The sequence below is a fragment of the Aricia agestis genome, chromosome 3 (genome assembly GCF_905147365.1).
Source record: "Aricia agestis chromosome 3, ilAriAges1.1, whole genome shotgun sequence".
Taxonomy (NCBI): domain Eukaryota; kingdom Metazoa; phylum Arthropoda; class Insecta; order Lepidoptera; family Lycaenidae; genus Aricia; species Aricia agestis.
Window position 1 is genome coordinate 22994526 of NC_056408.1, and position 18497 is coordinate 23013022.

The 18497-nt window shown below is 40.8% G+C and overlaps 1 protein-coding gene across 2 annotated transcripts; it reads right to left on the reverse strand.

Moving 5' to 3' along the window:
* Positions 1–33: 33 nt before the first annotated feature.
* LOC121725757 lies at positions 34–13309 on the reverse strand. 2 transcript variants are annotated; one of them, XM_042112858.1, is made up of 5 exons: positions 12960–13309; positions 5745–5831; positions 5206–5279; positions 1161–1288; positions 34–707 (listed from the first exon to the last, which is right to left on the reverse strand). In XM_042112858.1, exons 1-5 carry the CDS (start codon positions 13065–13067, stop codon positions 562–564), a joined length of 543 nt encoding a protein of 180 aa, XP_041968792.1. In that variant the 5' UTR covers positions 13068–13309; the 3' UTR covers positions 34–561. The 2 variants fall into 2 exon arrangements, with proteins under 2 accessions (XP_041968792.1, XP_041968791.1); XM_042112857.1 differs by having other exon boundaries at positions 5206–5294; positions 12960–13292.
* Between the last annotated feature and the right edge of the window lie 5188 nt (positions 13310–18497).

Below are 18497 nucleotides of genomic sequence, written 5' to 3' on the forward strand. Positions count from 1 at the left end.
TACACCAGTCTATTTATATATTTTGTGTTTTATTAAAAATAAATTAGTAAGTACATATTAATTACAAGTGTTAAATCTTACTTTCTAGAAGATATTTACAATGATTTATACTTAAGTTAATATTTAAATAATATGTCCACAAAAAGTAAAATAAATTACATATCTAAGTACTGCATGAAGTGAGTTATGTGATCAAATATACACACAAAGATTATTCAAAATGTAGTTTCCAATAGGCGTATGAAACAAAACAACAATTTTAACGACTAGATAGGATAGTATTTGCATAAACAAAACTATTCTAAATCTATGCTTCTCTTTTAAACTCCATCAAATATGATATCCAGCTCATAAAAAGTACGTGGAAATGACATTCCAACATTTTTGAGTGCAAGAGAAACGATAGGTACTCATTAAGGAATTTCTTTAAGGAACTAAGAAATACTTGTATTTTGAAATAAATTATCAAGTAGGTACCCTTTGATGTTGTTCTTATCTTTCCAGTAGGCATCGACAAGATTTATAATGAACTATTTTTTTTACGTCCGTGGAACTAAATAGTTAGGATTGCATCTTGGCAGCAGCGGCGGCGGCGGCGGCGGCAGCAGCTTTCTTCTTGACGGCGAGCGCGGTCCGCTGTTTAGCTTGGATTTTCAACTTTTGGCTCTTGGACAATTTCCTCTTCTTTTCCTTTTCGTCAGCGGTAGCTGTTGGTAAATTATGTAGTGTTATTAAACGTCATTAGACCAATTTTTTTTTTCATAATAATATTATGAAAAAAAATATTACCTACTCACATCGATATCACATTAAGTGCCTTATCACACTGGCGATTAGCGAGCGGTTTGAAAGCGACGCGACTGCGCAGCGCACACGCCGCGATTGCGCGGCGTGCACGTCGCGATTTCGCGGCGTGGCGTGGACGCCATTTTGTACACTCGTCTTCACAGATTATTATTAAGTATATATAGTAGACTCGTCTAGGAGTGACGTCAGAATCCATTTTGCTGCCGAGTGTCCGAAACGCCGAAGGCAAGCTGCGTGCACGCCGCGCAATCGCGACGTCATCGCGGCGTGAGCGCTGCGCAATCGCGTCGCTTTCAAATCGCTCGCTAATCGCCAGTGTGATAAGGCCCTAAAGGTATTCTAATCATTCGAACCTTTCCCTTGAATACTCGTGGCCTGCGCGGTGCGAGCGAGTTCGGCGAGCGTGTTGGCGAGCGCCGTGCCAAACCGCAGGCAGTCGGTGCGGGACGCAGCGTGCGCGCGCAGAGACAGTGTTGCCAGCCTAAAAACAACAAAGTGGGGAAAATCAGGTATCTTACTGTATAATATTATAATTTTTGTCGTTCGTGAGAACTCATCTCAAATGTATTTTTTAGAATATTTTCGTGTGTGAGGACCCCAATAAATGTGTTACACATTCGGAAGGACATCCACAACCCTTTCTCAGTCACTGGAAAATATTTTTCAATAAAACCTGGACAGAGGATTGGATAATGTCCTTTCGAATACATTAATATCTGTTAGGTAAACATATTTTTATTGATACGGTGCCAGTAGTTTATATCGGTGTAATTCTGATTCGGCCGTGAGACACTTTGTGATATTTCGTGAGGTCGCGAATAACATGTTGGATGTCAACACTCTCCAGCGCTTTAAATATTTGATGAGAGCTTAATAAAATATAGAATTAATGTGAATATTGGAATTAACCCTTAATTTATATTATGACCATTATGACATACTAGATCAGCGGGGCTACAATGGTAACTTTTAGCAATTCCTCTCAATCAATTCAGCGACGATATTACAAGCAATATCGTCGGTGATTCATCTTATTTTGTAAAATAACGTCCTACGTCAATGGCAATTCAATTCATTAGCAGATTCATAATTGAAACTGTATTGCCATTCTGAAAAACAATAAAAACCAACTCTTCATTTCTACATTTATTTATGATTTTATGAATGATCCACGAAATATTTGATATAATTGTTATATTTTATGTATTAAACTGTACATTTATTGTATATATTATGTTCATTAAAATCATTTTATAATTAAAAACAAAATGTTGTTTAATAATTTCACCATAATCTTCAAATATCGTTATATTTTCGTAACGTTACTACCGCAATGCCCATATAACAATATGAAAATTTAACCGATATTTGAAATTATTAATTATATGGAAACAAATAATGGTGATTTTGATTTAAAGAGAAGTATCCTAAGCATATGCGACCAAAAAGTAAGATTTTGCACCAAGGTATGCAAAAGTTTGGGGGTTTCGGCATTGTTTTACGAAGAAAGCATATTATTATGCTACTATGTAAATTACACTCATCATCATCATCATCACTACCATCATACCACAGACCAATTATACATAAGACTCTTGAATCCCATTAACTCTTTTAGTTTTTGGCTCTTTTAAAATATCTATATTTTTTTATAAATATAGATACTAAAAAAAATTATTTTTTTTATTCCGTCGGCGGGATTCGAACCCGCGACTCCCGGCTTGAGCTACCAATGCGCTCATCCATCTGTTTTTCTGACATTATGTTTTTCTATTGCCGCTATAATACTAAATACTAAAAACAAAATAAATTAAATAATTAAGGCGGGCTATATGTAGCTTCACTCTGCATCCTCTATCAGTTGTATCACGGGGAGTGCTCTGAGGAATTGTTCAGAATCATACCTCCTGCAACTTTTCGCCATCGCCCCACGCGAAAAATATACTTACCATCCTCATCACCTTGATGAGTGGCAGTCTTCCACCGTGCATTTTTCGCGTAACTTTAGGCCGCGCACTGTAAAACTCTGGAACGAACTGTCACCAGCAGTATTTCCGGACCTATACGACCTGCAAACCTTCAAGAAGAGAGCGTATTCCCTCTTAAAAGGCCGGCAACGCACCTGCAGCTCTTCTTATATTGCGAGTGTCCATGGGCGACGGTAGTTGCTTTCCATCAGGTGACTCACGACTCACAAAATTATGCTCGTTTGGCCTCACCCTAAGGGTTCCTTGTTGACTACGGAAACGAGCAAACGGGTCACGGCTCACGGTTCACTGAATAATTAAATTAATCAACAATCTTGCGCGTAAATAAATAGTACAAGCACACCCGCGTGCACTGTGCAGTGTTCGCTGTAAATAAGAACAAGTATGACATGTCCGTGTTCGCATGGAATGGCGCGTAATTTCAAACGCGGTACAAGACGGTAAGTATAGATGTCCGCATCTGGCACAGTAAAATTTAATACAGATAGACAGACGGCCTGACAGACCGAAACTACAAGGGTTCCTTGTTGACTACGGAACCCTAAAAAGTAGGTAAGCACAAATCTTGCGAATTGGGCTTTGAGTGAGATTTCGTGCGTCTACTAACATGAACGGAAGGTGTCGCGTCGAACTGGCATCGTTGCATACCAAAAATTACCGTTAAAAAATATCAGTATTAATAACGTTATTTTTATACCTATAGGTATCTAAAAATGTTACCCACAGACTTGTATGAATAACGAAATATGTCGCGTCGAACTGGCAACGTCGCATACCAGAAAATAACGATATTTTTACCGGTAATAATAACGACATTTTTTAAACTATATTTAAATGTTATGTTACCTACTAGATATCGTTAAAAATATCGTGAAGCTACCCTTATAAAAATAACGGTACGTAACGGTAATTTTTCTAGTAATCGATAACGTTATGAAGCCATGCTATATGCTGGCAACATTTTTTACTTTAGTCATGTTTGTATACAAACTTCAAAGTTTTGAAACCGACTTTGTAATTTTAAATTTCTTTAGTTAAACAATTTCTATAATGTACGGTATTACGACATAAGAATAGTTCTAAGATCAAAGATGACATTTATAGTAACATTTGATGATTCTGCTATTTGACAGAAAAGCAATTCGGATTTATTGGACCATTTTTACGACTTTTCATAGAAAAATGTCAAACAAATGAATTGCTTAGTACGAATCATTAAATGAATTGCACGTTAAGAGAAGTTTAAAAATGATTCATTGTATGATTCAACTAAGCGACCATTTTAGCCCCGCAGGGGTCACCAAATGGCGGACCGCGGTCCGCATCCGGACCGCCCACCCATTGTGTGCGGACCGAATATTTTCGAAGATGAACTTCGTTAAAAATAAATTTCGGTCTCGGCTTACTGATGAACATCTTCAGGATTTGATATCAAAAGCTTGGACCAATTTCACTCCAAAAAATGCAACAAAAATTGTTACTTTTCTCATTGGTAAAAAAATATTCACAATATGTGAAAGTCAGTTCATTTCTTAAAATGGACCCCGAGCGAAACTAATTGGTGACCCCTGTACTAGATATTGTTGTTGAACGAAGTTGAAGTTGTTTGCGCGGGAACCTATCTATCCCGAAACTCAAAGTACATATTATGTGCCAAAAAATCCGTCCAGCGGCTTTGGCATAAAGTGGTTACGGATGGACAAACTTTTGCAATTTATAATACTAGTGTGGATTTTACCCGTCGAAGATTTCGCGCTGGTTGAGATTACTAGGGGATTAATAATAATAATACTCCCCACACCGGTTTCGGTGACGGTGGCCGGTTTCATTGAAAACAGACAAAGTACGCAGGAGTACTTTTATAGTGCCCAAGTGTGTGCGCAGTACACAAGAGCACTCTCTATTCCTTTACTCTCATAACCCAGTAGGACGGAAGACCGACACGACTGGCGAGAGATCAGGCGCAGGACCGACTTTTTACATGCCCATCCGACGCATGGATCATCTTACTTGTCAGACAATCAGGTGATCAGTCTGCATTGTCAGACTAGGGGATTAAGTATTAGAGGGCGGACGGTAGTAACTAGTACTTAGGTATATCATATATGTACTTATAACTTACATAGTAGGTTCTTACTATATGGTGTCGCGGGTCTTAAGTAGTAAGTAGGTACCTGTCTGCTTAGCTTGCCCTTTGAAGATTTGTATCCCGTTTACGTAGAGAAGACAATACAACAGTTTCTTCAGTAAGAGGTCGTGTCGGGCAAGGTCGAAGTGGCAGCTGTAGTTCCAGATGGATCGTCGGTCTTACCTAACTGAGAGGTCAAGTTCGGCAAGGTCAGGTCACAAATCTTGCCTGGCAGAGAGGACAGGGTCAAGGTTTAGTGAGGGTCAAGGTCGCGGGTCTTACCTGGCGGAGAGGTCGTGTTGATCGAGGTCGAGGTCGCAGGGCGCGGTGCCGTTGCGCTTGCCGCCCAGCCCCATCTGCGACCAACGCGACTGCACATAACACCACACCATTCACTGTCATGAGTACACTAGGCGCATCAGCGTCCTTAATTCAGAGACCAAATATTTTCCTTGTGACCAACACTTATCACTTAACTGCTTAGTGAAGAGCAGTCCGTTTGATGAGCATTGTATACTAGACTAATTAATATTTATTTCTGTGTAGCCAACAGCATATCAAATTATTTCCATACAGTCATTTTGGGTAACTTTGAATTGCAGTTTAACTTTGAACAATACAATTTACGACAATATTGTATTGTTCAAAGTTAAACCGCAATTCAAAGTTACCCAAAATGAGCGTACTATTGGTGTTGAAATTTAACTTTCATTCAATATTAAATGTCTTCTCATGCAATAGTCAGCAATACCCATGGCTATCGTTCAGACTATGTCATCCACTTAATCTAAAATTACTATTAAAAATAAAGCAGCGTGTACCTTGAATGGTTGAGGACAGATGCCGAAGAGGTATCTCTCCAGGGTCTGTTTCAGGTCGTCTGCGAACATCAGCGCGGTGCCGTCGTTCTAAAAAAAAAAACAAATAGCTTAAAATAAATATATGGAACAAGTTCTGCAAAAAATAATGTAAAATTACCCCATTTTTGGCAGTCTTCCCATTGATGGCACCTTAGATTTTTGTTTGAAAAATGTTGTGAATCCCAATAAAATATTATAAGATTTTTCGTAGTTTAAACTTTAAAGTGTCTATGCTAGGGTATTTTAGTACGCTTTGCCCGTCGCCTACTTAAGTACGTTTTAAATTCAACTATATGCTCTATCTAGTAGGTATCTACAGGTGTAACAAAACTAAGTTATGATACTTTAGGATGGGTATGGGTCCCCTATATCATATAGGGCCCATAGTCCATACCCACAGCGAACTTTATACAGTGTGTAACAAAAATAAGTGATAATACTTTATGGTGTGTACGTGTTCCTTGTAGAGAGTTTACTGTGAAAGTGGCAGCGCTGAAAGACGAATTTTTTTTTTCACTTTTGTATGAGCAAGGGTCCGAGCGTCACGAGTTTCCCCATACGAAAGTGAAAAAAAATTTTGGTCTTTCAGCGCTGCTACTTTCACAGTGAACTCTCTACAAGGAACACATACACACCCTAAAGTATTATCACTTGTTTTTGTTACACCCTGTATAAGCTATATTATACCTAAAGTTCGCTGTGAACATCAAAGGAATCTTTTAATCCATAATTTTTACAATCACATACATTTTAATTTGCTGTATTTTATCTGTGCTGTGGCAGTCACATCTTACTTTATAGCATCCCTGTAAATGCCCCAGAGTCAGCACAGCCAGGGTTTCGTCGTTATATAAAAGCTGAAAGCTTGCCTTCTAAAGTAACCGCGACCGAAATTCCATAATTACTGGTCGTTCTTACCTCTATAAGAGTGAAGCCGAACGAGCGTTATTTGTGACTTGTGAGTCGCAGAATTTCGGTCGCGTAAATATATCTTTTTATACAAATCATGACTTAAAAAAATACGCCCGTGTGAATCAAACAGGACTTTTATGAAACTGAATGCAGCAGAATTTCAGCCAGTCGAAATTCGCGTATATATGTTTTCATACAATCATGACTCACAAAACTACGCCCGTGCGAATCAAACAGGACTTTTATGAAATTGAATGCAGCAGAATTTCAGCCAGCCGAAATTCTGCGACTCACAACTCACAAAAGTCACAAATTACGCTAAGTACCTAAGGTTACCTTAGGGTCATATACAGGAAAACTTTCAGGTTGAAATGATCTGATCTGGCTGTTGCTGGCCCTCACTACTTCACCTCACCCTACCAACAGCTAAAAGTTATCTTTAACCCTAATCTCTACAGACTACATCATGTACCTTTTGTGCTGTGTGCATTTATGTATCCCCACATGGACCTATGATATGGCCCTATATGTTAATAATGTCATTTTTAAATCTGCTTAAATACACGGCCGAACATTAATATGTTGACATGATTTAATATGAAAACAAAGGAGGGGATTCATTGATTCTAGTGAATCCCCTCCTTTGTTTAGAAGTTGGTTAGAATTACGATCTGAAGAACTTATGAATTACGATAAAGCTCTATTATTTTGTCAAAGTTTGTAGTGTACTGTGTAGGTAAAACTTGTAATTCCACTAATGTTATAAAGCTTTAACTAAGTAAAGGTTTCTTTTACACAAAATTACGTTTGGCTAATGGTCTTAGCACTATTTTCAATAAATTGGCAAATTCGCTGCATGACAAGGATCTGCGCCTCATTACTGCTAATGAATTAAAAACAAACGTTTTCCCGCCATTTCGCGTCCATTAATCAATATATTTATCTAGCAGATAACGGTAATGGTGTTCAAGTTTGCGGGGTGCTTGTGAATGTATTTATATGACGGTTCACGGTTGGCGGCCCGCCAGGATACATACTATTGACAGTAGAAATTATTCATATACATACTAATATTATAAATGCGAAAGTTTGTCTGCTTGTCTGTTCCTCTTCACGCCCAAATAGCTCAACCGATTTTGCTGAAATTCGGCATGGAGATACTGTGAGTCCCGGGAGAAAACATAGGATACTTTTTATCCGGGAAAAATGTACGGTTTCCGCGCGATAAACGAATTTTGACGCAACGGAGTTGCGGGCGTCATCTAGTTAGTTATATACATTAGAATAAATAAAATACTTTTAAACCCTGCTACAGAAAAAATTGCATTGAAATCTGATATCGCAATGCGCGCCAACTGTTAATAATTGCTTATATAAAAACACCACAGGCAACATTATTGCAATAGAATCACCTCATGAAAAGCAACGACCGTCGCCCATAATATTTTACACTCACAAGTCACAACAGTCAACACCAATGGAGTCCCAACTCCCAAGGGGGTTGCCACTTCTCGTTATTGCTAAAAGCGGTGTAATATTATTCTTATCATTGACCTTACAGCATCAGCAGGCAAAATATGCCAGGAGGTGTGTGCTGTGGCCGATCGCCAACTTTACAGTAAATGAATGAAAAATATTTTTCCAAAGCATTTTCTCTCGCAATTACGGCTGGCAAACATTTTGTTTTGAAAAGTATTTAAGTGTTATTGGCATCTTTTTATACAGGGTGTAACAAAAATAAGTGATAAAACTTTCGGGTGTGTACGTGTTCCTTGTGAAGAGTTCACCGTGGAAGTGGCAGCGCTGAAAGACCTAAATTTTTTTTTCACTTTTGTATGGGGAAACTCGTGACGCTCGGGCCCTTGCCCATACAAAAGTGAAAAAAATGTTCGTCTTTCAGCGCTGCTACTTCCACAGTGAACTCTCTACAAGGAACACGTACACACCCTAAAGTTTTATCACTTATTTTTGTTACACACTGTATAATCGTTATCTTTGTTGAAACCGCGTAACCCAAATAACAAATAGGTAACAATTTTTCACTGTCTATTATTTTATGTTAAAAAATCTTAAGTAGCTGATTAACGCGATTTACGGTTGTGGCAGTTTTGTAATTTGTGTTATTAAACATAGCTATTAGCTATTACATTTTAAGCTATTATTGCAAAGCTTTATCACGGCCTTTGAGCGCGGCGATCAAATTAATCGCGTATCGAAAAAGTTCTAACACTCTCTGTGCCCAGTCCCCGAGTACCATACGTCTATATCTTATATCTTTAAACGAGCAATTCTTGTATATATATTTAATATTATGTATAATATTTATTATATAATTGGAATCTCGGAATCGGCTCCAACGATTTTCATTAAATTTAGTACATAGGGGGTTTCGGGGGCGATAAATCGATCTAGCTAGGAATCATTTTTTGAAAATGTCATTTTATTTGTGTTTTATCGAATACCGATGAAAGCTTGGTTAAATAGCTAGTTTTATTACATTATGCTTAAGTACATAACTAATATATTTTATTTCTGTCTTTTGAGAGGTATATTGAGTTATGAGCCACACTCTTCATTGGTAGAGTTACTAAATGATTAGATATCCTAAGTTTAACCTAGATTAGCCTAAAGTACAAGAGACTATCGGCTAGCTTAATGGCATCAACCTTCTTTCATCAAGTTTCGTAAAACCTCAAATCCATCTATGGAGACAGTGAATTCATGATGTATTTTGAATCCTACCTCTACCTATTTGTCTGTTACCTCTTTCCGCATAACCTATTAACTCCCAAGCGGGCCGCGATAACAATAGATTAAACCGGTGTATTTTGATAAAATTTTGTACAAATCGCGATTTAAAACGGTATTCGACGCAACGAAGTTACGGGTATATAGTAAGTTACAAATGTAATCACCAGCTACGTAACCGTGGACAGGTGTTTACAGCGTTTACATACTTATACAATGTTTTCATATACAAACTTTTTATTGCTTCGTAATTTCCAGACCATCTCGCTGGTTTGTTTGGAAAATAATAAACAAAAATCTTGTTTTTTAAAGTTTGAGCAAAAGAGCCATGTTTTTCTAACCTTACAACACCTGCTTGGATTTTATAGGCGTTTTTCGTCTTTAACACTGTTCGATTAAGTATATTTTCTTATATTAGGGTGAAGCCAAACGAGCGTAATCTGTGTGTTGTGAGTCGCAGAATTTCTGCCGCGTAAATATCTTTTATATACTTCACCTGTATGTTTCCTCGGGCAAGATGTTATTTTATTAATTTTCCGTTATTGTTCATCTGTATTGCAAAAAAAATATTTTTGTATTTTTATTCATACTATCTAACAAAGTCTGATCCCAAACTAAATCTAAAACAATTATTGCTGGCTAGTAGCTGGCCACATGAAATGTCCCAAAATATTATTTATCTAGGCGGCAGAAAAATCGAGCGAAAATTAGTGGAAAACTCGTGAGTTGCCAGTTGCCACACTTCGACTATGACATAATAGAACTATGTAATATTTTGTCGGCGATTTTGACGAATAATTCGTGCTCTCCAGTCGTAAAAGTCGGCGGAGTGTCTTATTTTATGTTTATAATTTATTAGTATTTATAACGAGAAAAGAGCTTCGTATTATTAAAATGTTTTCTGGCAATCGCTACCGGCGATATAAAAATGTTTTTATACAATTTGGGGACAGGGACTGACGTAGGGGTCAGTGCGGGATTGGTGTTATGAGGTTATAGAGGCAGGGAGGTAGTAGTTAAATAATATTAAGCTAGCACCTATTATTAAATAGACCTTTATTCATCAACCTATGTCTGCCCACCTACAGCAAGCTTTCGTAGAGGTTCTCCATCTACGCCGTAGAGGGCCTACCGTTCACCCTCTACGCCGTAGAGGGCTTACTGTTCACCCTCTACGCCGAAAAAGGGCCTACCGTTCACCCTCTACGCCGTAGAGGGCTTACTGTTCACCCTCTACGCCGAAAAAGGGCCTACCGTTCACCCTCTACGCCGTAGAGGGCCTACTATTCACCCTCTACGCCGTAAAGGGCCTACCGTTCACCCTCTACGCCGAAAAAGGGCCTACCGTTCACCCTCTACGCCGAAAAAGGGCCTACCGTTTACCCTCTACGCCGTAGAAGGCCTACCGTTTAGCCTCTATGCCGTAGAGGGCCTACCGTTCAGCCTCTACGCCGTAGAGGGCCTAACCGCGTTCACCCTCTAAGGCGTAGAGGGCCTACCTTTCACCCTTTACGCCGTAAAGGGCCTACCGCTTAACCTCTTTGCCGTAGAGGGCCTACCGTTCACCCTCTACGCCGTAGAGGGCCTACCGTCCAGCCTCTATGCCGTAGAGGGCCTATCGTTCACCCTCTACGGCAAAGAGGGCCTACCGTTCACCCTCTACGCCGTAAAGGGCCTACCGTTCACCCTCTACGCCGTAGAGGGCCTACTGTTCACCCTCTACGCCGAAAAGGGCCTACCGTTCACCCTCTATGCCGAAAAAGGGCCTACCGTTCACCCTCTACGCCGAAAAAGGGCCTACCGTTCACCCTCTACGCCGTAAAGGGCCTACCGTTCACCCTCTACGCCGTAGAGGGCTTACTGTTCACCCTCTACGCCGAAAAAGGGCCTACCGTTCACCCTCTACGCCGTAGAGGGCTTACTGTTCACCCTCTACGCCGAAAAAGGGCCTACCGTTCACCCTCTACGCCGTAGAGGGCCTACTATTCACCCTCTACGCCGTAAAGGGCCTACCGTTCACCCTCTACGCCGAAAAAGGGCCTACCGTTCACCCTCTACGCCGAAAAAGGGCCTACCGTTCACCCTCTACGCCGAAAAAGGGCCTACCGTTTACCCTCTACGCCGTAGAAGGCCTACCGTTTAGCCTCTATGCCGTAGAGGGCCTACCGTTCAGCCTCTACGCCGTAGAGGGCCTAACCGCGTTCACCCTCTAAGGCGTAGAGGGCCTACCTTTCACCCTTTACGCCGTAAAGGGCCTACCGCTTAACCTCTTTGCCGTAGAGGGCCTACCGTTCACCCTCTACGCCGTAGAGGGCCTACCGTCCAGCCTCTATGCCGTAGAGGGCCTACCGTTCACCCTCTACGGCAAAGAGGGCCTACCGTTCACCCTCTACGCCGTAAAGGGCCTACCGTTCACCCTCTACGCCGTAGAGGGCCTACTGTTCACCCTCTACGCCGAAAAGGGCCTACCGTTCACCCTCTATGCCGAAAAAGGGCCTACCGTTCACCCTCTACGCCGAAAAAGGGCCTACCGTTTACCCTCTACGCCGTAGAAGGCCTACCGTTTAGCCTCTATGCCGTAGAGGGCCTACCGTTCAGCCTCTACGCCGTAGAGGGCCTAACCGCGTTCACCCTCTAAGGCGTAGAGGGCCTAACTTACACCCTTTACGCCGTAAAGGGCCTATCGTTTACCCTCTATGCCGTAGAAGGCCTATCGTTTAGCCTCTATGCCGTAGAGGGCCTAACCGCGTTCACCCTCTACGGCGAAGAGGGCCTACCGTTCACCCTCTACGCCGTAGACGGCCTACCGTTCACCATCTACGCCGTAGAGGGCCTACCGTCCAGCCTCTATGCCGTAGAGGGCCTACCGTTCACCCTCTACGCCGTAGAGGGCCTACCGTTCAGCAAAATTTTTTTTCACTTTTGTATGGGGAAACTCGTGACGCTCGGGCCCTTGCCCATACAAAAGTGAAAAAAAATTTTGGTCTTTCAGCGCTGCTACTTTCACAGTGAACTCTCTACAAGGAACACGTACACACCCTAAAGTATTATCACTTATTTTTGTTACACCCTGTATATTTTATCGAGTTATTAAGAAAAAACTAACTTGACGATGATTTCGCGTCGTCCTTTTTCACCTGGATTACGAAAGACGAGCGTGAGTGTGAAGAGAGAAGGACGATGTTTGCTTTTTTGCTTTATTCACCCTCTTAAGTGTAGAAGAGATTACTCAGTTGTTTCTCGATCATGCCTCTAGATAACCAAACTGGCACGGCCTCCCCGGCCGGTTTACATATTTTGGTGTATCATTTTTTGTATTGAGTACCATGAGTTCTCAAAAAGGTAAATTGAGAGACTACCCGAGGTCACTTTAGACTCAATAAGTAAAATCATTATTGAGTATTCAACTAAAATAATAATTAAGATTAAAGTTAGGCTGAGTATCAGAATGTTGTAAAAAATAATTAGGTATCTAATTAGGATTTAAGACTTAATTGAGATTCAAAATTAACTTGCCTTTATCACTTTCACATCTCCCGTTGAATTCGTCTTCTCTTCCGAACTTTTCGCGTCAGTATGCCAGCATAAAAATAATAACACAAAGTAAAACAGTTTACTGCACATCTTTAATAATTATTCAGAACCTTTAATTAAAAAAAAACATGCCAATTTTTTTAATATGAGCGCGATTTATATTTCCGCGGCAAAATTTGACGTGTCGCTGCGAACGGCGGACTCCAGCCTACTGGACCGTGAGACAGCGGGGCGTTATTTTAGGATTCGATTTATTATTGTTACAAATTATCATGATACATACGTCAATAAATGAGTCATATTTTTATGAAAGTTTTATATTCGGTGGCGTTGAAGGTGCCAGCACTCAGGTGGATATCCTGCCGCCTGCCGCCTGCCGCCTGCGTTGCCGGTACGTCTACCAGAGTATTTGCGCAGTGCAGAAACCACTGGCTTTTCATCGCGTAAAAACATTGTTCGATGAGTTCGCCACTATTGCTACTCAGTATGATAGTAAGAAGCATAATATTATAATATGACAAAACCTTTCATAGTGTACATGTGTAGTAGTACAAAAAATATTTAATCGTAGGTCCTTCGAGCCAATACAAATTATATTCTTTCAAATATTTATTCATTTAAAGGTTTTAACTTTTAAGTTTTTCTATTTTAATCCTAAAAATTATAAGTAAACAAAATAAAAATTTGGTCCTTTGAGACGGAATAAACATTGCATAGTGCATACGTTTCACTTACGGCCGTTCCCAATATTTGATCTATCTCTGGTTTTGCCCTACTAGAGATAGGAATAGCTCACATTAGACATTAGAGACATATATTTTATGTCAATTGTGAGCTATTCCTATCTCTAGTAGGGCAAAACCAGAGATAGATCAAATATTGGGAACAGCCGTTAGGGTATAGCTAAAGATTCTAAGTAAATAGCCCAAATATAACTTTTTGGCAAGAAAGTCTGCCAAAAACAGTAATCTTTTTGGCTATTTTAACAATGCTCAACCTGAAAGTCTCGTCTAGCTGTAGTAAAATGTCGAACGGCACGTAATTCTTCCACGTATTGACACTTTAACTGCGTTTCGCGGCGTTTATTTGCGTCTGGCTGGCTGACGGCTGAAGCGCACTATTCATTACAAAAATAATGCCTCTTCAAACAGTAGTGAAAAGTAAATTATGATTTATTTATTTTTAATGTAAAATACGAGTTTAGAAGCTTAAAGCCGCAATAAACATTATGTTTGAGTGTTTTTGGCATTGTGCTGTGATTCCGGATAAACGAAAGTGAATAATATAGATCTTAGGATAGGCAGTTGTTAGAAAGATAATACATACCGCTATATTACAGATACTTATAGATCCATTCAGGCAAGAATTGATAAAGGTAGAACTTAGGAATGGGAAGGGAAGGGAAGGGAATAGGGGAGGGTAAGGAAGGGAATAGGGTAGGGGATTGGGCCTCCGGTAAACTCACTCACTCGGCGAAACACAACGCAAGCGCTGTTTCACGTCGGTTTTCTGTGAGAACGTGGTTTTTCTCCGGTCGAGCCGTTACTTAGTGTAATCTTTACTTTAACTTAGTATAATCTTTAGTAGTACTCGGCAGTGACTGCATGCAGTAAGCTTTACCTGGCTCGAACTCTATTGTACGACTAAGTGTCGGCCCAGTACCTATTAGGAGTACTAGGCCTAGTAGGTACTAGGCGTCTAGCTGGTTGATCCACAAATAGTTATCAGTATCGGTAAAACATGTTTTTCGTTTCTCTCTAAAACTAATTAACGACCAACAGAATTATGTGACAGCGGGTTCAAAGTCGTGGTTTTAGCATCACATAAAACTTTGTTCGATTTATGCGCGAAATTTGCGAAAATCGTATACAAACTGTGGGATATGTGCGTGGCGGCCACAGGAAGATCTTCCGACCGAGCGAGGTGTTATGCTCGGTCAGGCCGAAGCCCACGTGATACATTTCAGCTGTCGTATATATATCGACGCGCTCAGAAAACTTCGATAGCGCGATGCAGGAATGTTAGGCGAATTGTGGGTACCGCCACATCACTCCCCCCCGAAGACCGGAGGTCGAATCTTGAAGTCTTGTCGCTTGAATCGCCAGTGCCAGTGAGTTCCAGTGAGTCGGAACTGTTGCAGTGAGTCCCAGTGAGTCGGAACTGTAAGCTGCTGCACGGGATCCAGTGAGTCGGATAGCTGCCGTGCGGGGCCGATGCTACGTGCTGACCAGGAGAGATGTGCTCTGCTTGCTGACCGGTCGGTGTAGTGAGAAAGCCCGATGATGCCGATGCGGAGTCGCCCAGGCCGCGGTACATTGCGGCTAGTGGACGATGTACCCGATGAGGCGATGCTGGCTGGCGCGGTGCGGAGGGGTGGGGAGTGATGATGATGAAGGAGGCGTGTTCTGTCGAGGGTCACCAATGTGGGATATGTGCGTGGCGGCCACAGGAAGATCTTCCGACCGAGCGAGGTGTTATGCTCGGTCAGGCCGAAGCCCACGTGATACATTTCAGCTGTCGTATATATATCGACGCGCTCAGAAAACTTCGATAGCGCGATGCAGGAATGTTAGGCGAATTGTGGGTACCGCCACATCTACCGACTGACGTAACTATAATATTATACTTAATGTCTTTTATAGTATCGGTTTTTACGCGTGAAGTCTTTTTCGATTACTACCGGTCTGCCTCTACCCTATTCACATTGGAATTGAGAAAGAGCTACTTAGCAGCTCTCTAGACTGATGATGATGATGACGTTGACCGTTAGAACATTGTTTGGCAGTGTTAAGGTAAATCCGCCCTTAATGCAGGCGCGGCGTAGGACGGCATTGCGGAGGCGTCGCTATATGAACCTCCTGCCCGCCCTGAGGTTCTGAATGGGAACATTCTCAAGATTTGGCCAGTCAGCAGTTCCAACGTCCGCACCGAAGGAAACACTTCGTGTGTTCCCCGCTTTTCGCGGAAGGCCCGAAAGACATTCCCAGTCTGGGAGGAGTATAATGCCTTTTCTCTTTTTCCACCACACATTCCCACCACCATACTCGCGTGTCGCCAGGATCCACGAAACCTAACCACGAAAACCCTTTGATATGATATGGGAACCCGAAATTTTCCTCTGCGTGATAAAAAAGATGCCATCATCATAGGTGGTACATATTTCGATAATCTGTGTGAGAGGTAAATCGCACAATATTTACTAGCCCGCCCACGCCCGCACGCCCGTACTCAAACCGAAATAAATTCCCTAAAATATGTTATGTTCTGAAATAGAATTAATATCATAATACGTCCGTTTCGCCGGTCCGTTGAAAACTACAAACTAAAGATGGGTGTTACGGCGGTACATTAATATATACCACTAACCAGTATTCACATAATGAATTCATCACAGTTCTTAATGGAGGGTCAAATTGATTGTACCGGCGATGTTTTGTGGCCCTTTTACCGCTACTAGCGGTTTCTTCCAGACAACTATTCTGTCTACTCTGACTAAGTACCAACAGAGATGAAAATATGACGTGTGAAACTGTTGCACCGGCGATAATGGAATCGGCCTTTCATACCTTTCAATGGCGATGCTAATAGAATAAGTTTCTAAATATTTTCTTACGAGACGGCTACTGGCTAGATTTAGCTCGCAATTTCCTACTACTATCGAAGAGAATGTAATTGTATACTACGTCTACATTGTTTTTATCTGCACTTACATAAGTATATCTACTAAATATTAAATTTAAAAAAATTAAAGACTATTGTTGTAGTGGTTGTAGTATGAGTATACGTTCCCTTACTTCATTATATTGAGTAGTTATTGCATACTTCCATCAACTAAGCAATAAGTTTCATGTACCAGCTATTTCGGTGAGCTGTAACTGCTTACTGCTGCAGCGAAGTGCTGATGTCATCGCTCATGTTTTCCAATAAATCGATTTGTTTACTGTTAACTTTGAATTTAGAACTCCGGTGTTCTGTGGTCAATTTTATTAGCAACACCGGCGATATAAATTTTTATTACCTGCGTCCTACTCGTTAAAAATCTAAAAGTGAGAAGTTGCTGACGTCATTATTTACAAAATGGCCGTCGTTTGCTGAGGATTTCGCAGGAAAATATTTCTTTAAAGTATAAAGCGGCCTCCACACGCTGACTGTTTGTCACAAACACCGCAAACAGCAAACAAAGTCCCAAACAGCAACCACAATCACCCAACACAAACAGCCAACCACATGCTTGGCGAACGTTCATTACATTCCGAATCGGCAAACATGGCGGACGACGAGCTTGTGGCAGCTATTACTTTCGGGTTGACATATTTTTATTATACTTATGGCCTGTTTCACCGCTTCCTGATGAGGTGCCCGATAGGGTTATTTGACAGATTTTCCATACTCCATCTGTCAAATTAAGTGGTGGATAGCCTTATCAGGAAGCGGTGAAACAGGCCCTTAAATTAAAGCAAAAGAATGAAAAAAGAAAAAAAATAAGACAGCGAAGACCGATGGTGGATGATTTTTTTTCTGCGGAACGTAGCCATCAGTGTTTCTTTTTTGGCCTTCAATTCCTTGACACTTTTATTCATTATAATGCTGATGCGAGTCCATGCATCATTAACCTTTTGCCGATTTTAGTGATCAGCATCTTTGGAATTGGAGTGAAAGTGTAGCAAGTAAATACGTCCGCCTCCCGCAAGCTCGCGCGCATTACTGATAGCTGTTCAAACGTGTGGATACGTCGCAAACTGTTTGCCAAACATCCTTTGATCTGGCAAGAAAAACCGACACCGATGCCGAACACTGCCCAACACAAACACAAACAGGCAAACAACGACAAACACCCATCCACACGTCCGTGTTTGCTGTTTGCTGTTGGCTGTTTGCCATTGTTTGCCAAGCATGTGGATGGGGCTATATTTTGCATCAGCAATACTTAAGGGGGCGACTAACCCTAAAGTGTCGATATTATAATTCATTTTTATACTTGAAAATAAGCCCCGAATAATTTCATTTTCTAAAATTAGATACTACATTATATTTCCGAGAATTCGATCTGAGCAAAAACACGATAAGTATCTTAAAATTTTCTCGATAGAAAAAATCATAAAGATGCATCTAATTTTCACCAATTTTTCATTTATTGCCGTAACCGTGCATTGAATTAAGATAACATTTTAACACATTGTATAAAATTCTATCATTGAGAGATCGACCTAGCGGATTTTTAAAATGTTGTATATTTATCGAGTTATTGAGAAAAAACTAATTTGGCGATGAATCCGCGTCGTTCTTTTTCACCTGGCATATGAAAGACGGGCGTGAGTGTGAAGAGAGAAGGACGATGTTTGATTTTTGGGGTTAGTCGCCCTCCTAAATCCTCGGCTACTATTGTAATTACTAGAACTTAGAAGTAAATAATATCTATATACGGGTGCTTTTTCATGACCACAAAAATCGACTCGAAACTGGTACATAAATGGTAAGTAATTAATAAAAACCGACAACGTGATAATGTACGGGAAATTG

What these genes read in the sequence shown, in the direction of transcription:
- LOC121725757 (XM_042112857.1), bottom strand. Translation starts at nt 13,067, where the DNA reads ATGTGCAGTAAACTGTTTTACTTTGTGTTATTATTTTTATGCTGGCAT. An exon ending in GAGATGTGAAAGTGATAAAG is followed by an intron (nt 5,832 to 12,959) that starts GCAAGTTAATTT and finishes TTTTTTTTTTAG; the next exon opens with AACGACGGCACCGCGCTGAT. An exon ending in CACGAGTATTCAAGGGAAAG is followed by an intron (nt 708 to 1,160) that starts GTTCGAATGATT and finishes ATTTACCAACAG; the next exon opens with CTACCGCTGACGAAAAGGAA.